A 26447-nucleotide genomic window follows, 5' to 3' on the forward strand; every position below is an offset into this window, starting at 1 on the left:
TGCATCGCGCCCTACCTCCCTTCGGGGAAGCGAGGGTCGAGGACTCGGCAGAGCCGCAGCACGAGATGGAGACATATGGAGCATCGGGATTATCCCCAATGACCACAAAAAGACCCACCAATTCCCAGCCGTAAGCTCCGTCCTGTGAAAACAAGGCCCAGAGCCCAGTGACAGCCCTGGGGCGGGGGGAACGCTTGTCCTGAGCCCCGGCAAACCACCCTCGGTGGTGCCGAGCTCAGCCTCACATCATCTCAGCACCCAGTTTGGGGCTCAGCACCTTTGTGTCACCCCTTCTGCTGCTCCCCTCATTTCAAGCACCAGCTGGCCCGGGTGCCCAGCGCTACCCCTGCTTGCCGATGCAAACACAAGTGTAAAGATTAAGTCAAGGCCCAGGGCAGATTAAAGCTGAGCCTTTTTCAGCGTGTGTAAATATTCCCAATAGCAGGAGGAATCAGTTGAAACTTCCACCCCAGAGGAGGGACGTACCAGCAGATGGCACAGGCAGGAGGAGCTGCCCTGGTTGCCGCTCCCAGGAGCCACAGCATGAATCCTTCCCCGCCTGCGCAAGGCTGCTTTGTCCCTCCACGCCTTCACGGCACAAGAAATCAGCCCTCGACAAAAGCGGTCGAGGGCTGGGCTGCAGCTAAAGCTGCTTTTGGAAGGGACCTGGGCAACGAAGTCAGTAAAGAAGAACAAAAAAGAGTTTTATTAAACAGCAACAAAACCAGAAAAACATCCCCCGCCCCAGTTTGCTCCAGCCTGAACCAGCCCCCCGTGCCCGCGGGGCTGCTCCTCTCCCACCCCGCAGCCGAGCTCAGGCTTCCCGAAGTGCCGGTTGCGGCCGAGGGTCCCGGGGGTCCCTACGGCTTCTGGGTGAGCGTGGGCCCCGCCGTGGCGATGATGGAGGAGCTGGCCAGGCTGCTGCCCAGCGTTATGAGCGTGGTGCCGGCCCCTCCTGGCAGCACGCCCTGGGGCAGCAAGTGTCTGTTGGCCAGAGCCTCTCTGGTGTGGATGATGGTGCTCCCGTCGTCCACCACGGAGGGAACCCTCCCCAGGGTCTCCACTGCCCCCAGAGCGTGGCCGAGGGCCGCGGCGCTCTTGGTCAAGCTGACCTTCTCCCCGATGTGTCCCAGGGGTCCATCGCCCTTCATCGTGGCCAGCGTCGAGGTCAGGATGACGGTCTTGGAAGCGGTCTGCAGGACAGGGCCCACCTTTGAGTGTACCAGGCTGCTGGGAGGGCTGGGGGCACTGGCCAGGGGGGAGGTGGCGAAGGTGACGGCGCCAGTGGGAGAGCTGGCGGATGAGGAGGAGGAGGAAGGCTGGATGCCCGGCAGTTTGAGGGGGACAGAGGTAGCCTCACCCATCACAGACTTGGTAAGCGCAGACAGCTTGGCGTCCGACATGACGTAGAGCGTCTTCATGGGGCTGGTGGTGGTCACTGCGGAGAAGGGGAAAGCGCGGTCAGCAGCCGTGGGGACGTGGCGCCCACCCTGGGCTGCAGCCCCCCGCCGCGGTGGCAGAGACGCAGGGTTTCAGACTGAACAGAAAGACCCGGCCTTGTCCGCTCTCCAGAGCGAGACCCCAAAACAAACCCCAGCGCTGCCACAACCTGGGCAAGGAAACCACAAGAGTCAACACTCAGGCACCATCAGCACCGCTCCCCTCCCAGACCGCTCAGATCCCCCAAGGAAGCCTCTCTCTTCCTTCAGTGTCTGATCTTCTCCCCCCAAATGTCCCCTCCCGTTGGGACAGGACGTCATGGTTCTTCCTTAGCTGAGCAGGCTCCGTCTTGCCCCATCCTACCTGCCGAGCTGCCCCAGACCACACCGAGCTCGCGTTGCTCTCGGCGGCCCGGCTCGAGGCAAGTTCTTGCTCATCTCTGGCATCTCCAGCTCCGTCCCACCAGCAGCGCTGAGGGTGCTCAGACCCTCATCACACTGCACCCCAGGAGGCAGCTAAAAGACTTTAGGCGTTATGAAATGAAGCCCTCTGTGCTCTAAGGCAACGGCAGAGCTTGCATCGTGGTGGTGAACCCCATCCGAGTCGGTTCCCCAGCCACATCTACAATAGCCGCAGCCCAGAGAGCAACCGACGGGAGAGAGACTTCACTGAAATTTAATCACTGGGTTTAGACGGGCTCAAGGGATGGGAAAAAGCCTGGAGACCCACTGCTGGTTAAAGACAACGCTGGCCAGAAAGACTCCAACCTGGAGCAGCCCATGGTTTGCCCCTGCAGTCGCCCACGGCTGCGACTCGCTCCGTCCCTCAGGAGCCCGCACCGAGGAGCAGAAAGCGGCACGGCCGGCCACGCTGGGTCACCTGGCACGCAGCACCGTATCTCTCTGATATAGTGGCATCAAAGATGCACCGCGGCGTCCCTCGCACTCCTCAGCGGTGACAGCATGGCACAAACACCACCGGCACAGCGTGGAACTCTCCGAAATGAAGTGCCTCGAGCAGGGAGGGCACGGAGTGAAGGCTGACGGCCAACCGACTAACCACGATGGGATCACCGACCCCGCCATCCCGGGGGGATCGGGGGGCTGGAAGGGCAGGAGGACGGCGGGGACAGGCGACTCCAGCCACCCCTACGCAGGCTGGGGAAGTGGCATAGACACGCGATGATGCTGTTAAGACATCGGCAACGACCGCTCCACAAAACTGAGAGTCTGGAAAATTTTCTGCGCTAACACCCCAGTCCACCCTGCTGCTCCAGCAGCTTTCCTACGAACTGGTCCTCCCCGCTGGATGCAAAGCCAAGCTGAACCTCCAGCGAAAGCAGGTAAAGTTCTCCACAGATTTAGCTTCATCCATCCACTAGCTATGACAAATAACAAAAGGAACACGTAAAAACACACAGAAGACGACCTAAGCCCAGTGCTCCTGCACCTCCATGTTGAGTCCTGGGGGAGAAGAGCGGAGTTTGAGGGTCTGCAGAGGTCGCTTAGCTGGGTTTAGCACCTGCAAGGAAAACAGACTCGCGTGGTAAAACACACACGCTCCAGAGCTGCCTCGTTTGCCCTTCGGGAAGCTGGCACAGCCTCACTGAAGTTCATCCACCAGATCTGGGCCTGAGTGCTGGCTGCCTGCTCGCCCTGCCACTTGCTTGGAAATCAGCTGGACCAAGGAAAATGAAAACCCTGGCTCAGCTGGCAGCGGGCTCTTTGGTACAGAAGCCTTTGAGGATGCAGTGGACTGCATCATTGCTTTTTGTAGGGTTTTTTTTTTTTTTAAAGTCTGAGGCTACTGGCTGGGTAGCGGCTCTGCAATATTTATTTAGTTGTAATTGGATTGGTCTGCTCTCCCCAGGCAAGGTAAATAAATGTAGGCAGCAGGGAGAGTGCTTAGCGCTACGAGCGCGTGACGGGGACCCTAAACACAAACTGCAGATAATCCCTTCTGTGTCTGGGCTCAAGTTTAACACCCTGCTCTTCATCAACTGCTCAAAAACGGCTGCATTGAGCCAAAACTCCTTGTGCAAAGAAACCACGGGGAAACCTAACTTAAAGTGGGGGGACAAAAAAAAAAAAAAAGCAACGGGCTTAAAAATAAGCAGCATTCAGGCAGCTATTCCCCCGGCGTGACTCCGCACACGTCACCCGGCAGCATGGCTCCAACCCGGCCTCCGTTCTGGTCCCCAGGCTGGCTGCCCGCGCCCCACGACTGCCATGCGCCTCACCTACGGGTGCTGCCGCGGCGGAGGTCAGGTGTGCCGCGGGGTCGGCGGGAGCCATCTCTGCGCCAGCCTGGGCTTTGCTGAGATCCATCTGAGACAGCAGCTTGCCAGGAGAGGCGGCGCTGGTAGCTGGGGCGGCCAGGTTCCCAACAGCACCGTCTGGAGCCTGGAAGGGTTAAAGTAACGGAGAGCTACTGGAAGTGCCCCGCTGCCGAGGATACACCATCTGCGGGGGGCTGCAACCATTCCTCGTGACCTGTGCTAGCCCTCACCTAAAAAAAACGGAATATAATCAGAGCACACCCTCTCCCTGCTTCTTCTAGCCTTGCCCTTGCTCTGACCAGTCGTTACCAAGTTCGAGGAAAAATGCGTAATGAGAGAAAAACTGCGGAGATCTGTATTTTAAAAGTGCGATGGTGTCATTTGCAGCATCAACATCACTGTCGGTGCTTGGGCTGAGACTGGCACAAACTCGTTGCCTTTCTCTGGAGCGGACTGGGATGGCTCTATCCCCATCTCTGGGTGTCAGGGAAATCAGTCCTGCTCTCGTTTCCTCCACAGCAATAGCAAAGCGACAGCCAAGAGCTCAAGAACGATTCCTGCATCGTGCAGACCCGCTCGCAAGAACGACGTGCTATTACCAGCAGCACCAGTGCAAGCCCAGTGGAAACTGGAACAGCATACACCATCCTCTGCATCAGAAGAGTTTCCCTCTTGCTTGACGAAGACATACAAGCCCCTCTGACAAGAACCAGCTGGTTACACAGCACCAGATGTCCACAGATGTCCAATACTGGGACAACTGGGGAGTTTGGATTTGTGTCCTAAGGCAGATGGCAGCACACCCTGGAGAGCACCAAGCTTCAGTGAAATACCTGGAAATTCCCCCATTTGAGGGGTTCTTCAAACGCCTCTGGGTCGGCTTCACTTGCCTGAACTCTGTCCAGGTGCATCTGCGATCTGATGCTGCAGAGAGACGACTGGATGGGCTCCTGTGCTCTCCCTGGGAGCCCTCACAGCCCTGAGCTGGCATAAATCAAGCTCCAAAGCAGCTTTTCCAGCTACAAAAGCAGACACCCACCTCTTCGGTCAGACTTCTCTGACCCAACTTGCTCGCTTTCCTCCACCACTGACAAGCACCGCTTAAGCCTGAGGCCCCCCTACCCGATGCTCATGCAGGTCACGACCTGCTTTTCCATGCCTTGTGCAGCAATTTAACGGTGCTCCATTAGCTATAATTAATATTTCTGCCCCTGGGAGTGGAAAGGGTCAGACTTCAGGAAAAGAAAGGTGTTTACTGCCTGCTTCCAGCACATCCGCCACCAGCAGCTGGCTCTGGGCAGCGGCAAGGGCTGGAGTCAGAGCTCTCCTCGTGCCATCCGAGGGAGACCCTTGCCCAAAGCACAAACCGTCACGCCCCAGCTTGCAGCTCCAGTCATCGCAGCATAAATCTTCATGCCACTAAGCAGAAAACAAGAGCGTCATCCAGCATCGGCATCACTCCACACTTTATGGAGCTCCTGTCAGGCTATAACCACGCTGCAGGGGGGAACTGATACAAAAAGCCATGTTCAAACCACCGTGGAGCAGTTTCTTGAAAAGAGAAGCTGAAGCTTGCGTGTATTTTCACTTTAAAGCCACCCAAACACTCTTGCTCCTTCTTACTCTGCTACTCACAGAAAGCATTTGCACCAAACTCCCCAGGGAGATTCCTCAGTCTTCCACCTCCCGTTTAATGCCCACGGGGGAAGGAAAAGAGTTACCCACTCAAACTGCATCTCAGCTGCTACAGGCATCGCCCTGGCCCCCAGAGTTTAAAAATCACAGCGCACAGCCGATGCGTGGGCTTCACGCTTCCTGCGCAGGCACAGCGGAGCCGTCAGCTGGAATTTCAAAGGGAACCCAACCGACCGACCGCAGCTTTGGCTACTGCTGAAAACACAAGAGTTTAAGCCCTCGGCGTTATCCCCCAAAGCCTTTTGTAAATTTGCTCTTTTACAGGAAGCCCTGCTAGATTACGTAATCCTATGTGCTAAAGGTACACAGGAGCTGATGTCAAGGGCTATAATTAGTTACGAAAACACACAGCTCATTCCATTTCCTGTAAAAGCCAGCTTTCAGTTTGCTTTTGAAGCAACTCTCGCAGCCGGCCACACAATGAAGCGATACCTTGAACACACAAGCTCAGCATTGTAAAGTAAAAGTCACAGCGTACAATTTAATATCCAGTTCCAAGTGCCACCGCCTTAAAACATTAACCCGCACATGAACTCGTTAATCCCAGAGTCGATCTGATCTGTACCACGTTTCATTACACTGTGGAGTTACTGTTCTGCTGGGTATTTAGGGTCTCTCAAACATAACGAAGGATGTAAAGGAAAGCACGCCAGTTCAAATGGTTTCTTTGAAGAGCACAAAAACTGCCTCCAACACGGATGAAGAGTTTGAGACCTACAAAAGCGACTCACGCGCTGCTTAGGTGGGATCGGCACTGAGCGTCACTAGCTCTGCGTTTCCGAGCTCTACCTTAGCCGGCTTTAAGCTCAGCTCTGCCGATGCTCGCAGGCTCTGTCCTGTTAGCGAAGTGACTGAAAGAAACACAGAAAAGTCAAGGGAGGAAGGACGTGGATGCTCCCAAATCTGAGCTTCAACCAGCAGTAAACCAGGACTCTGCATGGAAACTACCGGCAACGGTGGGTGCAATGCCAGCTCTAAAGCAGCACAGGGCAAATTAAGGATTTATGGCTACCGCCGTTAATACTTACCCAACTTCCATCCAAAGGCTTCACCTTTAGGATAATGCCTCCCTAAATATATCTCAGGGCTTCCAGCAACCTCAAAGAGCCTCTGCAGACAGCAGCGAGGAGCAGAAGCACGCTCCCTGCCTCCACGATGCTGCCCACAACTCGAGCCAGCCCAGCAACAGGGACCAAAACTACAGAGCTTCATCTACAGAGCGAAGATTGCTCTTTCTCTCCTACACCAGCTTACCTGCCCGGGACCTGCATTAGTGCTATCAAAAGTAAGAAAATCACGTGCAAGAGAAAAAAAAAAAAAACAACAAACAAACCCTGTCAATCTGGAGTGATCTTGGCATCCTCAGCCTTCAGTGCCAGTTTGTTAATCCCTGTTGGGAACTGGAGCTTGATCCCCGCTGGAGCTTGATCCCACTCTCGTCCAACTGCCCAAGAATTTATCATTCTGGGAGCTTGTTGACTTGCCCTTTGAACTACCTTCTCCCTGCAAATGCCTGCCTCAAATCACTACAGTCAGGACCGGTTGGACAGTCAGTTGTACCCCTCGGTATATACGCAGGCAACCAGCAGCCCTTTTCCTGCAATGCCTCCTTCAGTCCCGCGAGGCAGACAACAGGCCTGGGCTGCCTGTTTTCTCCTACATCCTCACATCCAGGAAAGCATCTACAGGAGAGACATGAGTGTTGCACAGTGCCGGAGCTGAGACCATGGGGAAGCCATCTGAGCTTGGGTCAACCTTGCTGATGGCACATCACAGCCACCGCTGACCAACTGTCTGGTGCAGGGAGTCAGAGCCAACCTTTCCACCCTCACATTTACGGATCCATCTCAAAATCAGCAGTGGTTTAGAACGGAGCCCAAGGATACACCTGCAGTAAATTCACCCCTTTTGCTACCTCCAGGATTTCGGGTTGAGAGGTCCACATCACAGTACCCAAGACCACTACATTCACAACAACAAAAAAAACCCTCTCCAACTTGGCATCTTGCGCTTTCAACTCAACCACACCAAGAATTAACAGCTAGGAAGCAGGAAGGCAGGCAGGATCCTTGAGACAGTTCCTGGCACACGTTGAGAGTCCAAATAGTAAGAGCTTTTCCTACTGTCAGTGATCCACTTCCAAAAGGAGATCTGTATCGAAGAGGTACAACCTTGGAGCACACATTCAGCACTTCATAAATTGGTTTCAACAGCATGGCAGTGAGAAAAAGCAGGAGTTGGGGACCTGCAGAAGGAAATAGGACAATATCCCCAACACCCACAGGGCCCAGCCTCACATCAGGGCATCTAATAGTCAGAAGCAGCATTTTCAAGAGGAATACGGCTCCGGCCACCATGGCCAGCCCACTCTCCTGCCTGAACACTCTACAAGCAGCTTTTCTCCTCCCACCAAAACCCGTTACTGCCAAGAAAGCCTGGAGCTTCAGTAATATTTCCATGCTGATGCCAGCTTTCGAAGTCTAGCCGGAGATTCCCTCGGTACAGTACTAGCGTGATATCGAGCACAAATCGACCCTGCCACTAACAGACGTGAAGATGAACTGGGTCCTCTTAACCACTGCCTTGCAAGGCCCCTTTCTGTGTGGCCTCAGCAAAGCAACAAAGCTCATCACACCCAAGAGATGTGACCAAGAACACTTTCCCCACAACAGCTATATCTGCCCTTGACTACGGTGGTCAGGAAAAGCTCGGAAGAGCAGCAGCAGGCACTTTCTCTATAGAGAAGATGCCAAAAATTACCTGAGGTGCCTGCGTCTGCATCGGCTGTTCCTCGAGCTGGGGCTGGACAGTCCCCATCGCAGCCTGGCTAAGCGTGGTCACGCGGCTGGGCTGCCCACGCAGCGTCACAGTAATGGTCGTTGGGGCCTTCAAGCCTAGAGAACACACAAGTGAGACATCCCTGAGACACGGGGACAGCAGAGGCCACGTTCACCAACCGGGGGCTGCACCAGAAGCCTCTTCCCATTAAAGGAAGCTGCTCAGAAATTGCTAGCACACGCAGCTGTCCGTAGCTACGGCTCAAAGGCAAAATAAGCTTTGGAAATGCTGGTCTGGGGGTGATGGGGTGCTCCAGGCACCTGCATCACATGCCTGTTCTCGCATCGCATCCCCCTTCTCCCTCACCTGCTGCCTGGTTGGAGATCTGAGCCAAGCCAGGGAGACTGCTGGCCAGCTTCGCCAGTCCCCCATTTGTCAGCAGCTGGTGAATGGCCGTGGGCTTCCCGCTCGCTGAGGCTCCCAGAGACAAAGAGGTGGCAACCGGGATGGTGCGGACAATTGTGCCGGTACCGGTAGTTATGGCACTCAGGTTCTGGATAGGCGCGGGCGTCTTCACAGCTGAGGTCTGGAAGGAGAAGCAGAAGCAGAGTACCTGGAAGGAAAGGGGATGGCCTCTCCCTCACGCAGAAGCTAGAGGTCTTTAAAGGTCAGAGTTTCCACACTTCATTCTGGTGGCCACAAGCAAGTCTAAAGGCAAGTAAACTTGTCCCTTCCAGTCTGCACGTACTCATTTCAACTTGAAAGCATGACTGGGAGAAACTGTGGCTCTGCTTCTAATGAAGCCACCCGTTCCGAAAGGGGTTGCCTCAAACTGCAGGGAGGGGAGCTTGCCTGGGAAGTCACAGGCATGCGTTTTCCCAGAAGAACAAAGAAAAAGAAAGAGAAAGATCACTGATCCCCCCCCCGTCCATTCTCCAACTCCTACTCAGCATTTTCTAGGTGGCCGCCTAGAAACAACTTCCCACAGCCCTGTTTCCTAGACCTCATGCCACTTAGGGGAACCATTAGCCCCCGGCACACCGCCAAGGCTTGGATGCATCATTTCAGCTGCAGTTCACACCCACCATCCCTCATCTCTTCTGATTCTGGAGCAAACATGGCCTATCTAGGTTCCCTCTGACTCCTACCGCTTTGTCCTCCATACAGCTTCCCTCCAGAGAGGGATCTCTGGTGTCTGCAGGCTGCATACCTGCACGGGCGGCCCAGCAGCAGCCACGCTGGCAGGAAGGGCTGATGACTTGGTCCTGATGTCCTGCAGGCTGAAGCTCAGCCCTTGCAGCAGGCTGCTGGCAGATGCTGCTCCTAAAGAAGTAAATGATAAAGAAATCAGGCTTAGAGAATTCACCAGCATGAAATTCCAGGTCTGTCATACGGCAGGCGTCTGCAAAACTGTTCTTTAAAGAGCAGCATCCCAAGCAGCCTGCCTCAAGGTCGGCGGGGATCCTCCTAGCCACTCGGCACACACAGTCCAACGCATTTCATTGCTGCGGCTACAAACGAGGTTAGCTATGATACCCGGGAGACAAGAGGAGGTCGGTTTTGGTATCTCAAGGCATCGTTACATACAAATGACACAATTAACAGATCACCTACTGCGCCTTCAGCCTCACTTTATAGCATCCCACTGGATCTCTGCAGGCTCTGCAATAGCAAAGCACTACAAATGCTGCCTCAGGCAAACCCAAAGCAACCAGGGAACGCAAGAAAGAGGATCCACCAAACGATTTTGAACCTGGTTTACCTTTTACATTCACAAGAGAGACATGGAGAGAGGCAGGTACCTTGGAGGGTACTGGCTGGCTGGGCCTGCAGGCAGTGGGCACTGCTAGCCACCAGCCCGCTCTGCAGAGCATGGAAAGCGCTGGGTGCCGTGCTGCTGGGGATCACGGCAGACGGAGCAGGACTCATGGAGGAGGCTTCTGCTGCTGAACTCAGCCTACAAAGCGAGCAGAAGAGAAAGACTCCAGTTAACGATGAACTGCACAGGGCAAGGCGAGTTGGCTTTGACAGCAAGCTGTCACTGGCCTAACACAACCAAGCGGGACTCCTGGAAACGCAAGGCAGGGAGTTGACGGGCTACAAAAACCCAAAGCAAGAGAAGTTTCCCTGTGTCCACTGCGGCAGCTAGAACAAGGAACACCTATGGCAAAATCTGTGTATTTCCAAATTGGAAGTGAGCTTATTATCATGTGTGAGCCTACCCAGGTGCTGGAAGGGCTGTGCCACCCTACACAAAAGCAATCTACCTTGCAGTGAAACATTTCCCGTTTAAAACCTACTTTCTATTTGAGAACAGCTCTTCTTCCTCTCCCCTCCCAGATCAGTCAGAGTCCGGTTCTCCAAAGCTTGGTTTGAATTAAAAGGGAAAACAGTGATGTGAGATGTCAATGTCAGATTCATTCCCCAACAGAAATCCCTATGGCCAGTTAATCAACTTCATGAACTGATATTGAGGCTTCTTTCTCCTATCTTTGGAAAAAAAAAAACGCTTGACTTAGAGGGAATGAAGGGAAGGATTAAAGACGACACTGAATTTCTGGCAAAGACACCACGGTCATTCAAAAGACAGAGGTAAGCAAACTTGGATTTGGGAAACCATACAGAAATATAGCCCAACAGCCACAATACCTTCTACTTCTGCCCATTTCTGCCATTCTCAGACTCGACTGCTGGTTGACAAATGGTTTTCAGGAGCCTAAGAGCCTCCTGCACTTCAGAAAATTCCCGTCATAAGCAAGATACCAGGAAGCTCCACATGCAGAAATCACCCTGTCGCGGTGCTTCCCATCAGCGGCCTGTCAAGACGATCACAGCTTATATAAAACAAAGTCGCACTCACTTGGGGGTGGTGAGCAGTCCTGACAGCTCCTTTGCGCCCGACACAGACTGGCCGACAGCCATGGGGACCGGCTTTCCAGCGACAACTGCGAAAGAAAAAGAAGAAACCTCACTCACTCTCCTCCACGAGTCTTCAGGGATTCCCCCTCTCTCACACAGCTACCCACAGACACAGGGCTGCAGGCCACGGGCTCATCCTGCTCACAAAGCATCTTCTCAGGGAAACCTCCGCAGCAGCCATAAACACACACTCCAGCCACCACGCTACAGGAGATTGGGAGTATTAAACAGAGCAGAGTTGTGAATAAAAACCAGAAAGCTGCCGTTGTGGAAGTGTTACGACAGACGGGATTGAAGGAATCAGCTTCAAAATCTGTAAGCAGTGAAATCTCAGGCCCTCACCACCAAATACATTTCTCTCTCCTAAACGTCATCTCCACTAATCCCCTCCTCCTAGTCCATCACGGCACAGGTCTACCACCTCAACCGATTAATTCGGATCTGGCTGGTCGCTAACGATCGATTTTGTAAGCATTCTTTAGAGACACTTTACAAAATACACAGGGATGCGACGAGTCACAATATTTGTTTATTGCGGCATTTTGGGATACAACTGCGTTTGTCTTGCGCATTCCTCCTGCTCACACACGGTAAGAGGGAATTCTTGTTTTGGTTCATGTTTACTTCTGCAATTCATTTCCTTTCTGTGAAAAGAAGTAAAGTTTGGAAAATTAAAAAAAAAGATTCCGGAAACCAGAGATTTTCAAAGCTGCCAGAAGATAACGGTAACCTTAAAAAAGGATGTGTATTTATTAGTTCATTTTCACAGTTCAAAACAACTGTTAAATTAACCAAGAGATGCTTCCAAAGGAGCAGAATTATTTCTCAGCTTTGAAAACCTCTGATTTCCTATCAGAATGGAGACGCTGACCTTTCAGCCCTGCATTGCATCGAGCTAACGCTAATAACGAGCGACTGCTTTATGTATCTGGGGCTCTGCACTCTGACGTGAGGAAGTCGTATACGCCAGCATGCGCAGTGACAAGGCAACATCCTTCGGGCACAGGGGTGACAGTAGCCAAAGCTTCTGGCCTCCTTGCAAAGGCTCAAGGGGAAGAAGACCGAGCGCATCACCTCTTCTTGGACTGCAGGGACCTCTGCAACGCTCGTCGCAGTGGGTTTTCCCAGCCACGGAGGCAGGAGAGGAGCTGGAGATTGTTTATACGTGTATCAAGCACATATTGTGCCAGACTTCAGGCCCAAAGGGGAACAGCAGAGCAGGGCACTCGGCTGATTCGTGAAGTCTGAACGCACAAAGGTCTTCCAGAGGGAGAAACATCGTTGTCATCCCTAAAGCAGGAGCACGTTCCAGGCGAGAGCTTCGCGCAGGAGTCGCAGGAGCAGGCAGCAGAACCGGAGACACGCACGACCTACTTGGAGCAAGGGGTCCGCCAGGACCGGCATCCCGCTTCCAGCAGCGGCTCGATGCCTCAGAGGAAGGTGTAAAATTCGCCTCGCAGCTCACAAGGCTGCGGTCGAGGATTTCGCTGGAGCGTGCAATCCCAGCTGCTATGGCAAACAGAGGATCCTGCCAAGCTCCTACGTGCTGCCAGTCCCCACGCTTCCCCAGCTATCCCCAAGTCACTCACACCTTGAGCCTCCGTCTGTTTTCTGCAGCTAACTCCTCCAAAAATAACAAAAATCACAGCTCCCCTCCCCTCCCCACGCCGTGCCCCAGAGGAGGGGGTCTGGGCACAGCCACGACCCCGCTCTCCGGTTAAAAAGCAGCTATGCAATCGCAACTCACTTTCTGCCTGGGTGGTGAGGGGTGCTCCGTTCCCCACGCCAGCAGCATCTCCGTGAGAGACAATGGTCACCTTGATTTTGGCTCGTTTGGAGGATTTGGTGCACTGGGTCGGGCTGGGGGTCTGATGCCTCTTCAGCTGCATACGCACATCATCTTTCTCAGCCCCGTCCGAGTGCTCTGAGGAGACTGGAACTAGGGGACACAGAAGTAGCTTTTTGAAAACTGATGGACGATCCCTCGAGGTCAGCGCTGCTCCGCTGTGTGCACCAAGGTGTGGAGAAGGGACGCATGCCCATGCACACTTCCACAGCTCCCTCCATGCCAGCCTTACCCATCTCCCATGCACCAGGAACCCACGCTTCTCCTTTTCACCACCTACGCTGACTTCCGCGTCCCCTAAGCTGCTGTCTTAGGGCCAGGACTTAGCTTAAGCTACTCACAGGCTAAGGCAGGACAGCATTTAAAGTCTGTCTCACCTCTGCAGCAAAAAAAAATGGATGCCTACAGCGATAACACATCTCCACATAAAAGCTTTTCATTTCAAAGCGTGGCATAATCAATCCCGGCATCAGGCCCCTCCAACATTCCTAATTTCCAGGTGAGGGGACGAGGGCGCAGAGACTTGCAGAGCTGGTGCAGGCATGCTGCCAATGCTGGGATTAGAGGTCAGCCTGCCTGTTCCTCCGACACACCAGCAACGGTATCTCCGTGCCTGTTGTTTGGAACATCCCTTCCAGCGCTTGTAACCGGCCCTGCAGGAGCTGGACTGAAGCATCCAGGTTTCTTAGAGGCACTAAGCAAAGCAGCCGTGAGCACAAAAGGTGCTGCAGCAAAGCCAAGCCCCCACATACCCTACGCTGCTCGGTACCAGGGGAGAAAAGCTGCGAGCTGAGATTTCTCTTCCGCACCAACAGCTCGTTTTGCTGCCACATCCTTGACCAGTCACATCCGTTTCGTCCTGCCTAGAGCACAAGCTTGCCGGGGCCAGGGCTATCCAAAAAAGCACAGAGGACCCACGACAAGCGCCTCTGGGCAGCCCAGGAACAAAACGCGGTCACGAGCTGCCACATCCTGCCCATCCGTTCTCCGCACGTCTCCCACCGCTGGCGTACAACCGTCCGGCCCCAGCCTGAAATGCTGGTGGACTGGGGCGAAATGAGGGCGCAGATCTGCCTCCTGCTGTGGTGTTCGCAGCCTGGCAGCGCTCAGAAATGCAGCCGGCACTATGCCTGAGTGCTGCCGTGATCTGCGGCAAAGGGGGAAAGACCTTTACTCAAAGCTATGGAGAGCCCTCTCCATTGAGAGCTTCTGCAGACCACTGCTGAGCCAGCTAACTCCTTCTTTACAGATGGTCCTGGGCATCTCAGCTGTATATTCAACAGCCTAGAGAGCAAGATGTACATACTTCCTTATTTATATATATCTAGAGATAGATATATTATATAAAATTGATATAGATATGTGTGTGTATATGTAGGTATACGCTCCGGGCGTATCACACCACCCGCATACCCCTGAGCTGTGGGTGTAGGACAAGACTGCACCCAAATCCCTAAATGTCCAGTGACTCCAAGCGTTTCGGGGCCACTCTGGTCCCCGAGACAAGTGCCAAGCTTGCTGTGCTGCTATCAATAGCTGGACTTGTGGCTCGAGCCACGTGTTAACTCGTGACACTCGTGCAACGCTCGCGTGCCTCCCACCCACCTGCAAACATGCATCGTCCAAATCGCCGTCCAGAGAGACCTCATCAGGCGTGCACAGGCTGCAGGCACCAAAGCCCCCCCAAAAGTGCCACCAGCCAAGCAGGACAGTGAAACGGCACATGCACAGGCAGCGGCGTTAGGTGCCCCTCAAAGCATCGGCGAGCAGTGACCCAACGTCCCTCTGCGTCCCCACCACACGAGAGCGGAGCCCGCTTCTGCTCGCACAGGGGCACGCAGACCCCGCCACGAAGGGCTGGCTGCGTGTTTGGGAGGAGCACGCCGCTCCCAAAACAACAGTGAACGCTCCCAAGGCACGCACCCCAGCTTCCTACCTCGCGGCTCGAGCAGCCAAGCCAATGCAGTAATGAGCCCAAAGATCTTAATGAGCTTTTGATCTTATCAAAAGGCAGGCCAGGCTGGTGCCAGCCTCTCCACATCTCCCCACTAGCGAGGTAACATCCAGTGTGGTTTCTCTTCCCAGCAGACGCTGGGTGGGGGAACTCTGGATAAGTTCAGGGCTCTGTGTGTGCTCCCAGGCTAACCTCTTCGCACAGGGGAGAGCACAAAACAAGGCTCAAGGGAGAAACAAACCTTTAAACAAGGCTCAAGGGAGAAAGAGACCTTTAAAACAACCAGCTTGGACCAATACTTGCCTCAGGAGTTTGTTACCACAGTTGTATACGTGCAGCTTGGACTACATCTTGTGTGTGTTCAGGGCAAGCAGGGAGCCCGAATCTTAGGAGTCTCTACACAGCATGCCAAAATACCACCAGCTTCTCTGCATCCAGCGCTTGCCTCGTCGAGTTAAAAGCACCAGCATTCAGGGTGTTGCAGAGAGGCAGTTCTCACCCACGTCAACGCTCTCAGCACCCTGGGGTCACCCGAATGGAGAACTGACAGTGACAGCTCATGTGACGACACCGCAGCCTCCCAAAGCCTTGGATTTCAACCTCTCGTCCTCTCCTAATGCCAGATCCACACAGTCACTGCCATTCGAGACGCCAAAATGCGTCTTTAGATACGCTGTGGATCTCACCCCTCAATCCCTAACCCTCAGAGCACCGCACACACTGAGGTCCACCTCCCTGTGTGCTCCAGCACCCCATGCGAGAGACCACAGGACTAAAGACTGCTCACTTCCACGTGTCTCCTGGTCCAGACTGCATCCCTCTCCCACCACATCACCGTCTTCCCAAAGCCTGACCTCTCTGCTCTTCTCTAACTCTCTCTGGCCAGGAAACGTTGCTCCATACGTCTACATCTGCCCCTTCCAAGTCACTTGGCAGTCCCTTGTTTCTGCTCCCACTGACAGCCCTTTTGCTGCTCCACGTGTTTGGGATGCTCCACCAACACACGCAGTTTCCCAGGCTGGTGTCCACATCCCCTTCTCAGCCCCAGCACAGGAAAGGGTTAAACTCATAATCACAAAAAGTCACCGCATCGTCTACAAAGTTTTAGTCCATCAGAGCAAACCAGCTGCCAGACTCCACGGCTTGAAGAGCAGTATTTGCCCACCAGAGCAGGGAAAGGGGAAGAGCTCAGGAAAGGTTAATGCTCTCAGCTAGCAAGTGGGCCATTTGCTTTAGCTTCAAATACAGCAATGAGAAAGCAAAAAGCAGGGGGACAAGGGGACACATTGGGCCACATCCCCAAACCAATGCAAGGGAAGAGGAAGACGATGAAAGAAGGTAGCAGAGACAGAGAGAAGGAGGGAGACAGAGAGAGAGACAGCAAGAAGTGAGGAGATACTCACCAAAGAGACATGAAGAGGTGCCAGGAGGAAGAGCTTTCCTCACCAGCATGTTTTGTTTCAGAAAAGCAGCGAACTGAGCTGAAATGAATCAGAGAGAATTACAGTATCACAGCCCGGCTCTGGAGGGGGACAGGGAACTCCAGGGACACCACTGCGACCCACAGACAGAGACCTCAGAGCAGGCAGGCAGGCAGAGAGCTCCAGACATGATTCATCCAGCCACGGGGCACAACAGAGACACACCGACCTCCTCTCCGGATGGCAGCGTAGCACATCCGACACTAGAAGGGGCATCATCCCAGCTTTCAACAGAGAGCATGTCCCAACAGCACGAGCCCTCTCCAGCCCCACAGCCACTGGGAAAAGGTCCGGCGCCCAGGGAATGAGAGCAGGCTTGGCTGCGAGAGGCGTGGTTAGCTTGACCAAGCGGTTGCACCAAGAAGCTGAGAGCAGCTGGGAGACGTCAGCCAGCACATCCCTGAACGGCTACGGCCACAAAACGCAGGCCAGAAGCCACGCTGCAGCAGCGCTCCTGACAAAACAAGGCGGCCGCAACACACCTCACTCCACAGACCCTCCTCCCGTGTGCTATCTAGAAACTTCCTCCCTCAACGACAACAACAAAGGAATAGATTTCTTTAGTCCGTGGGCTGAGAAATTAAGGGAGATCCAAGCTTCAACTTCCCTCCCTGAGTCGGAGAAAGACTTTAGAGAATGTGGAGGGTCACACTGTTGCAGGAGACAACAAAGCCTGTTCAGGTCTGTCTTGAACAAAGAAATAAGGACAGAAGGGAGGATGGAGAACTATTCCCCAGGTGCCACTGAAATTTGCCAGAAGGGATCATCATCAACAAAACCATTACCTACATTCACAGTGTTCACAATCAGACTGAAGCTGCACCATGAGGTTTTTAATCCGCATCTAACAGGACAAAAAAACTCCACAGCTCAAGCTGGTTTCTTATTCAGAGCAGGTTTTCCACTGCCATTTGATGCAAGATGACTCTGTAATTACCCAAGCCCCACTTTTTCTGCCACAATTCAATAGCCTCAATCATCTCCTGAGTGCCTCTAGTCTCCCTCCCAAGCAGCCGTCAAGGATATGAGACACCAGTCAACACACTTGAAAAAGAATTAGAGCAGTGATTTGGTCAGCCAGAGCAAGTGAAAACCCTTCCCACTCTGAACAGCAGCAAGGCTCCACAAGCTGCAGAAACACCAATTCCAACCTAATTTCAACCCTCCACAGGCTGCTGCCTTTGGATGACGGTGACGGGGGACTGAGCTGTAGAGAAAGCTGCCACAGGGAGCTTGGAATTCAAGACAGGACTCAGAAGACAAAAACCTAAACACATCAGGACAAATAAAGACCAAAAATCTGGATGCTAAGAGGGAGGGAAAGCTGTGGGGCATTACCTTGTGCCTGCTTGTGCGTCAGGACAGTGTCCGTCCTCTGCACCTGCCTCTTCAGCAGCTGTGTGGTGCCAATCTGGCTGGGCTTCTGGATGGAGGACACAGCAGCCATTTTAGTCTTGGGGCTTGAAGTGGGGCTGCTGGAGACGCTGGATAAGTCCTGCTCAAAGAGAAGGTACACCTCTTACCCCCAACGTTTCCCTAAGAGGCAGTCGTAACCCTGAGCGTAGCAGCACACAGGCAAGAAGGTGCACCCTCTTGGAGCAGATCTATTTCTGAAGGTTCGTTTGCCCCACCACAAGCCATTAGTCCCTCCGTATCCTCTCACCTCCCTCTTCCAACACTAACCACGTCTCTCACCGCATATTTCAGCAGTACAAAAGCATTTCTTTACACAACTCTGCCTTCCCCAGCTCAAAGTATCCCAGAGAAAGCCCCCACCTCCGAGCCCGAAGGCGAGGCAGGCACTTTGGCTGCCGGTGAGGCAGGCCTGCTGGTTCTTTCCGGCAAGTCAAACGACAGATCCCTTCTGGTCGAGTCACGCGGCTTCTTCTTCTTCTCAGCATCCAGGTCACGGGGATCGGAGCCCGAGTGGCTCTCTGCTCGGGTGAGGACTCCAGTCAAGAAGTCAGCTATTTCATCCTAGGAAGGATGAAAGAAATAGTTAGGCTAAGTGGTGTGCAGGTCTCTAAACAACTGATCTTCACAGCAAAGAAAGAATGAAAGATTCCCAAAGGGCCAAATGGATAAGGCTCTCTAGGTTTACTATCCCACAAAAGAAACCATAAAACCTTACAGATAGACCTTGGCTTTCTCACTAAACCTCACACTCCACTGATTTCTGACACATGGGAGAGAAACACGATGGCTCCTCTAATGATCCCAAAAGTACCGCTTGCTTCCCCAGGCAGATGTACTGGAAGACTCAGAAAACTGCTCTTTTTTTAAGGTGCACTACAAGGAAGCTCACGTCTCTTCTCCTAAAAGGAGATAGCCACTTCAAAACCCCACTCAGGAGAGAGATTACCTTCATCCAACTAATCCTGGCAGTAAGGTTATAACTTGTGGTCACCGAGACATTTCAGCACAGATTTTTTTTTTTTTTTTTTTAATAGATATGAGGTGTAAAAGGAAGACTTCTGTGGTTACCTGGATACACCTGTCCACCATACTCTGGGTCAGGCCTTCTGACTTCTTTTTGGCTTTGCTTATCCTATTAAAAAAACAAACCCACAGATGGAAGTCAACACATGTTTGGTTTTCCACTTTCACACTGGCAACATCGTTCTTCACCTGAGAGCAAGATTCAAGCAACAGCAAGCTCACTCCCTTACCCAGTTAGACACAGAGTAAGGCAAGAGCCAGCTCCATCAGCTCTCAACTCAAGACTATCGTCTACCGGAAGGACGAGATTCATCCCTCAGAAGCGCCGAGACAAACTTCGATGACTGAGGAAAAAGGCCCAGCATCCCAAAAGCATTTTCCAAAGTAAATATGACATTTCCTTCCCTTCAGAGCTCTCTCTTCAGACCCAGTATGAGAGTTTTACGTTTATTTCTTTCCTCTCCTTTACTGATTATCCCTGCTATAGATTTCTGACTTACACGATGCTCCAAAATCTTGTCTGCGCTGCTGGGTCCAGCTCTAGCATCAGGCCAACCCTATTCTCATACACGACTTGCTCAGGTTTTTGGTGCAGTTATTCCAAACATGCACAAGCATGACAGGAGAACAAGCTCCAAAATCTACTGAAACCTTAAGAGCTTCTTGCTTCCTGCAAGGCTGTTACAGCCTCCCTTATCCCAATTCTGTGCACAGCCTCCAAAAGCCAGGTATTCCAGAGCCAGGGGTGGCATGAAAAAGCAAATACTTGCTCTACTGTCATACCACACTGCACCCTGGATCTTTAACTTACCACTGGGAGAAACGATGCAGATTTATCACAGAAAACCAACCTCTATCCAACATACCAGGTTTTGAATAAAAATGCTCCATGAAGGTCAGCTTTTTTATGTAGTTCCCATCTAGTTTCAGTACCAAATTTGGGTTTTTTTCGGGATGCAGCATGCTCAGATCTTGCCCAGTGTTCCCAGGAAGAGAATATCCATCTCGCAGACCATTACCTGAGATTGTCATCTGCTCCTCCCACCACCACCATGCTGTTATCGGCTCGTATTTTCTCCCGGAAATCTTCCATCGCTTCGATGTTACACTGCAGGGAATTCTGACCGATCACAAAGAGGACAGGGGTCTTCATCTCCAGGAGGGGGTCGTCAACATCCTGCAAGAGCAAGGGGAACTGTAATCCGGAAGGACTGATCCAGGATGCAGAGTCTTTGGAGCCAAACACCTTTCTGAATTAGATGAGGATTTCCAAAAAGGGAAGGCACGTGCCACAGGGGCAGACAGTGCAATCCCAGCACATACCAACCGCAACCTGAAAGGAGAGAAGTATAAACTGTGCGGTTCGTTTAAACATCTCGTGAGAAAGACTGACTCAAAAGCTGAATGAGTACCTAGTGCTGTTACTCATTAACAACTCAGACTGACGCCCTCCCCCTCAGAAACCCTATTTCACTGCATTTTCCTCCTTCCAAGCTTTTGCCGCACAAACCCAGGATAAGGCTGAAAAAGCGCCAACAGCAAAGCTTCCTGGAGTGAGGCCCCGATGGGATTTACACTGCCGTACCGAGTCCTGAAGAAAACTCTGCTTGAGAGCAGCACCGTGCTCCAGCAAATGCTTTTCATACAGATTTCCACTACCCTCAGAATTAGCCATTTCATTAGCACAACCATAATCATTCCCAACACAGTCACACGCTGGTCAGCTAATAAAGGAGCAATTTGGGCTCTGTATAAAGCAACCCAAGTTGTCATCTCTGGTGCCAAATGATCACAATTGAGTGACCCGCACGTGAGACCCCAGGAAGGAGCTGCAAGAACACGTCACAGCAGAGGCAAGCAAACACAGGACTTCTCACGCCTGCTATCGCGTCAAGAATCCTGCTACGAATGCAACAGTCCCGCCTGTTGGGCACACCTCCTCCAAATAAAAATCACACGGACATTCCTCAAAAAATCTTCCAGTTATCACTGGACTTCCAAGCCTGATTCTATGAAACGATCTAGGGAGATTAAAAAAAAGTACAGGCTCCATCTCCCTTTGGTCCTTACCCCTCTGGGGCCATCAACGGTGAGCAGCGGGAATCCAAGGCACACAACTGCAGTGACATACTCCATCACTGAAACCTGGGGAGAAAAAGCAACAGTCAGCATCCTAACAGTCAAGCGCATCGAGGGTGCGAAGGCTGCTTTGCCAGGCTCCTGCCGGGTACAGAATTCCATATTTCACCTTGCTTTGTTGATTAAAGGAGTGGGGAAAAAACATGGAATGACTCAGATGGCTTATGGCCCCACGACCAGAAACGATGTCTGTCTCAAAGCCAGGCTTTGGAAAGAGAAAAGGGACAAGAAGAACCCCAGCAGAGCCTTAAACGCAACAGTAATTCAAATCTAACTCTGAACTGAAGCTGTCAAGCAGGCTCTGAGAAGAAGCAAAGGAATCGGGTACTTACGTGACAGGCCACCAAGGCACCCGTGTTCCACCCGATCAGGATGATCGGCTTGTGAGAGAAGTGGCTGTGAATCTAAAGGACAAAAAAAAAAAGACATGGATGGAGAAGAGGGACAGACAACAGGACAATGCACTGGGGTGGCACAGCACCTACAGGCAAGGTGAATAGCTTGAAGGGAGCAGCAAAGGCTCCCCCATACGCTCGTCACTCTTACTTACCTCCGCCACTTTGCCCCTCACCGCCCCGATCATGTGTTCCAGACACTGCAACACTCCCACCCCGCTGCCGTTGTTCAACAGGTGGGTGGCGATGGGAATCACCTGCAGTTTGAAATGAAAGATCGATAAATAACGAAGGCATTAGTGGGGACAGCAGGTACCAACAATTAGCACGGACTGGAACCCCGTTTATGCATGAACTTGCGCTTTCTCTCTCCCTCTTTCCCCCAGGATTCCCTTCTAGCTACTAAAAGCAGAGGAAACAGAGAATTCCCCACAGAGGCAACCTCTGCTACTCACCTCACTCCTATACACCCAGTATATCTACCACATTAAGAGGCGTGTGAGCACCTCTGTATCCAGGCAGAGGACTAAGGTAACCCGTAGTCTCTTTCCTCCAACCTCTTCCTACCAGAAGACTCATCAATCCTTAATAACAGTAACAATACAATCTAAACTGCTGGATGATGGATGACTTTGGTCAGCAAGAGACCCCAAATGCATCAGATTTGGGCAACTTCATCCCCTGTGTGGCATCTCAAATGGTAAATGCTGCGGGTGGCAGATGCCAGCCTCTGCTTTCAGCTGAAGCAAGTATTTTGGTGCACCGAAGGCTTATAAAAACAAGCTCAGCAGCTGCAGTCTAGGTTGAACTTCCCTCCTTTCAAACCCAACCATACGAACCTTTCCCAAGCAGGAAAGCTGCGACTGCCAGAATCGGTGCCGTCGAGAAGTGGGGAACATGGAGTTGGAGGGTCCAGAGGAAGCGATCAGGATGAGGGGGGAACCAGGCAATTTGCTCTACAGAGTTCAACAAGAGACATGTAAGGGAAAGCAACTTCCCTGCCCGAGACCTCGCTGCCCAGCCTGGCACGCACAACGAAGCAGGAGGGATCTCGCGTAGTAGCTCATTAATTGATCACATTTTCCCCAGCCAAAGCTACCTCAGGATAGTACAGGGGGAATGAGTCCCACAGAAGGAGTCCCCCTCATTGAGCAAGTCTAAAGCAGGAGGAAAAGAGCCCAGGAAGCAAGACAGAGGCGGAAGGAAGAGGACAGCAGAAGGATGGGAAGAATAAAGCTGATGTGAGACCAGCCTCTCGCTCCCTGCAAGCCCCAAGAGGTACTCACTGGTTTATTATGCGACAAGACACCCACTGCTGGGTCCCAAGGTCTCTTCAGCAGCAGAGACAGAGCCTCGGCACCCGCCGCCCCCGTCTTCGCGGTAGAGGAGAGCAGCATCCTGTCGATCAGGGTGGGGATCTGAAACCAGAGGCCAGAAAGGACTGAGAAAACACACACAGCCACTCCAAAGAAAAAGGACAAAAACTCCATCGGCTTCCTTTAACGAGCTTTGCAAAGGGAGAACATTATAAGTGATAGCAAAGTCTTTCACTGCTTTTATCACCTTTCCTTTAAGCGTTTGCAGAGCATCCAGGTAAGCAGCCAGCACTGGCAAACTGAGGGTTTCCACTAACGTCGTGTGAAGCCACTGGATCAGCTTGGTGTCCCAGTTGACACTAGCTAGAGCTTGGCGGACTCTCCGAGCACATTTGTCCACCGCTATCCTCCTCAAGACTGGCTCGTTGCAAGCCTAAAAGCCAGGAAATTAAAAAGAAACACAGTTAAGGGAAAAATCAAGCACGCACCACAGGAAAGTATTGGCTTGGGCAGCCCAAAGTCCTCTGGCAGCAAGCAAAGACCAGCATCCTCGCAGTGAGGACAAAATCATGCCTAAAACAAGCCCAGAGCTGCCTGGTTTTTAAGACTACACAACCCAAAGGCCAAGACTTTCGTCTTGACTCAATCGGGCTTTGCTAGGAAAGACTGATAAACACACACAGGCAGTGACTCTGCTGGAAAGTGAAATAGGGAGTAAAAGACCTTACCCCTTCGTTAGCCAAGCGAGCCAGCCTGTCAGACTGCAGCGCTTTGTGAATCTTATTAAATAGCTTGTTCTGGGCCATCGTCCAACCCGTCCTGCCGAGAAAACCAGAGAGGTAACGTAGGTCACTGTTACACAGACATCCAGGTCCTGCAAGCTGCTGCCCGTTCCCAAAGGCAGTCGGCAGCACCGCTGGGCATCGGCTGCGGCTGCAGCCTCAAGAACCGATTTACAGCTATGGACAAAGTGAGTTTCGCTGCTGAGGATTTAAGTTAGAGGACGGTTCAATAAAAAACACCAGGTTTTAAGTGTCACTAGGGTGTGTTGGTGAAGGTCCAGGTATCAGAAAGGCAAGAGAAGAGCAAAAGCAATAAATAAAACCAAAATAATCGCTCCTTTTAGCATAGGTTATCGCCACGTTTCTCAGACAAACTGTCCAGAAAAAAAATCTCCATTCCTCGTAACATCAAGACTGTGAAGTGGCTTGACTATAGTTACAAGGAGGGTTTTTAATAGGGTGGAATTTATGCACAGCCTCATTTTTAATTTTTGACATTGGAATATGGCCGAATTGAGGATCTACGTGTAATCTACCAGCTCACTGCCCCAACCTCCTCCGAACAGAGGAGAGAGCTTCACATGAAGCGTGTGGGAGAGGTTCAACAGCTGGGCCAGCCTCTACCATTAAATCTGACAGCTTTCACAGCAGGCAGACAAGGAATCTGGACACAAGAATTTATTTTCTTTGAACATTATTCAGTTCAGGAACATCACTACGTACCAAGTCACACTAAAAAAAACCCCACACCACGCAACGGGTGGCTCTTTAGTGCCCGAATTCCTTTTCTCTGCTATCCCCATGCTACCTGTTGACGTGTTCCTCCCAGTCGTCTGGCGGCGGAGGGGCATCAGCATCCGTGCGAGCGAACATCACGTGGCGCTCGCACTCGTTCATCACGCTGCGCGCCTTCTGGTTGTCATAGAGCGGCACGGGCGTGGGCGTCACCGTCTCGACGTCGATGGGGATATCTGCTTCACTGTCAGGAATAATTACGCTTTAGAGAAGGGGATCGCTCGCCTGGGGGTCTGCTGTGCTTTGCAATGAAAAGTCCGTGGAGCTTCATAACCAGGTATCTTGTTATTCCCGCTCTGAGCCCAGGCAGCCCCCCTGAACCCCAAGACCAAGTCCTTGAGCTGCAGCCCTGAGCGCACTCCCATCCCTGACCCCAAACTCACCCGTGACCCCAGGCCCAGCCCCACACCCTGACCCTACAGCAAACCATTGAGGCCTGGCCACAGCCCCCCCGCCCGCCCCGACACCAAGGCTGTGAAACCAGCCCCGAGCCCGTCCCCAAGCTGCCGAGACCCCCAGCTCAGCCCCCATGCCTTCCCACAGCCCATACTGCTCCCCACAGATCCCCAAACCTGCTCCACGGATCCCCTCACCTGCCCACGCTCTCCCCCACCACCATACCAGCCCCACAGGATGCCCCACACCCCACGCTTTCCCCTCACAGACCCCCAGCCTCACACTCTCCCCTCACAGATCCCTCAGGACCTCCTCCAGCCCTCACACAGGCCTCCCCACCCAACAGCCCCCCCCCATCCTACAGGCCCTTCCACTCTCCCCCACAGGCCCCTCAGGACACCCCCCCCCCCCACAGGCCCCTCAGCCCCACAGGACCTCCCCACCTGCCCCACAGGCCTCATACTCTCCCCTCACAAACCCCCAACCCCACACTGTCACCTCACAGGCCTCCCCCCTGCCCCCCAGGCCCCTCAGTACCCCCCCCAGCCCCCATATAGGCCCCTCAGCCCCACAGGACCTCCTCCACGTCCCTCAGGACCGGCCCCCCAGCCCCCACATAGGCCCCTCTGCCCCACAGGCCCCTCAGGATGCTCCCCAGCCCTCACACAGGCCCCTCAGCCCCACAAGCCTCACACTCTCCCCTCACAGACCCCCCAGCCCCACACTGTCGCCTCACAGGCCTCCCCCCACAGGCCCCCAGTACCACCCCTCCAGCCCCCACATAGGCCCCTCAGCCCCACAGGGCATCCCCCACCCACCCCACAGGCCCCTCTGGACCCCAAAACCCTCACAAAGGCCATTCTGCCCACAGGACCCCCAGCCCCCACATAGGCCCCTCTGCTCCACAGCCCCCACACAGGACCCCCCAGCCCCCACACAGGCCCCTCTGCCCCACAGGACCCCCCACAAGCCCCTCAGAACCCCCCAGCCCCCACATAGGCTCCTCTGCCCCACAGGACCCCCCACAAGCCCCTCAGGACCCCCAGCCCCCACATAGGCTCCTCTGTCCCACAGGACCCTCCCCACAGGCCCCCTAGACCCCCCAACACCCACACAGGCCCCTCAGCCCCACAGGACCTCCCCACCCGCCCCACAGGCCTCTCTAGACCCCCAACCCCCAAAGGCCCCTCTGCCCCACAGGACCCCCCGCTCCACAGGCCCCACACAGGCCTTTCAGCCCCCCACAACCCCCGTTCCCGGGCTCACAGGGCGGTGCCGGGCTGCCGCCGCGGTGTGAGGAAGAGCATGCGGGTGGGACGAGCGGCGCTGGCGTCGGGGTGGGCGCTCCAGGGTTTGGCGTAGCTGTGGTCCAGGCAGACCAGGTCCAGCTCCCGCTCGTGGACCGACAGCTGCAGTAGCAACGACGTCCCCATCCTCCGCGCCGACCACTGAAGCTCCCGGTCGCGATCGCGCTCCCGGTCGCGATCACGGTCCCCTCCGCGTTGCGACATGGCCCTACCGCCCCCCGCGACGCATCCCGCCGCGCCCGGCCCGCCGCGTCGCGCATGCGCCGGCCACGCCCCCACAGGGGGCGCGGCCGGCGCATGCGCGACGCGGCGGGGAGGTAAACCGCGGAGACTGGATTTCAGGGGAGCGGAGCGGGGCGGAGTCAAGGTGCGGAGAGCGGAATCCGGAGCGGAGTGTATGAACGGGGAACGGGGCCGGGCGGGCGTGGGGAGGCGGTGACGTGGGGACATGGGGACAGGCGGATATGGGGACTCAGTGCTATAGGGA

General features: G+C 53.7%; 1 protein-coding gene across 8 annotated transcripts; it reads right to left on the reverse strand.

Moving 5' to 3' along the window:
• Positions 1-689: 689 nt before the first annotated feature.
• KANSL3 (KAT8 regulatory NSL complex subunit 3) lies at positions 690-26219 on the reverse strand. Of its 8 annotated transcripts, none has more exons than XM_072846385.1 (22): positions 25920-26219; positions 24271-24441; positions 23409-23499; positions 22928-23113; positions 22651-22782; positions 22204-22320; positions 21520-21621; positions 21302-21373; positions 20901-20975; positions 19850-20007; positions 18876-18939; positions 18168-18368; positions 17730-17886; positions 12858-13049; positions 11052-11136; positions 9994-10148; positions 9402-9514; positions 8558-8777; positions 8174-8307; positions 3680-3842; positions 1361-1438; positions 690-1193 (listed from the first exon to the last, which is right to left on the reverse strand). In XM_072846385.1, the coding sequence occupies exons 1-22, from the start codon at positions 26162-26164 to the stop codon at positions 709-711; spliced, it is 3396 nt and encodes a 1131-aa protein (XP_072702486.1). In that variant the 5' UTR covers positions 26165-26219; the 3' UTR covers positions 690-708. The 8 variants fall into 8 exon arrangements, 7 of the variants coding, with proteins under 7 accessions (XP_072702486.1, XP_072702492.1, XP_072702485.1 ...); XM_072846391.1 differs by adding an exon at positions 16314-16391 and having other exon boundaries at positions 726-1438; XM_072846384.1 differs by having other exon boundaries at positions 726-1438.
• Positions 26220-26447: the final 228 nt, after the last annotated feature.

This window comes from Ciconia boyciana, chromosome 25 (genome assembly GCF_034638445.1).
Source record: "Ciconia boyciana chromosome 25, ASM3463844v1, whole genome shotgun sequence".
In the NCBI taxonomy this organism is placed as follows: Eukaryota; Metazoa; Chordata; class Aves; order Ciconiiformes; family Ciconiidae; genus Ciconia; species Ciconia boyciana.

Bases quoted from the DNA above. Each gene is read 5' to 3' on its own strand.
- KANSL3 (XM_072846391.1), bottom strand. From the start codon at position 26,164: ATGTCGCAACGCGGAGGGGACCGTGATCGCGACCGGGAGCGCGATCGC. The intron at 20,976-21,301 runs GTAAGTACCCGA...TTTTCTCCCCAG, and splicing joins GTGCCTTGGTGGCCTGTCAC to GTTTCAGTGATGGAGTATGT. The intron at 8,778-9,401 runs GTATGCAGCCTG...TTCTCCTTCCAG, and splicing joins CTGCTGGGCCGCCCGTGCAG to ACCTCAGCTGTGAAGACGCC.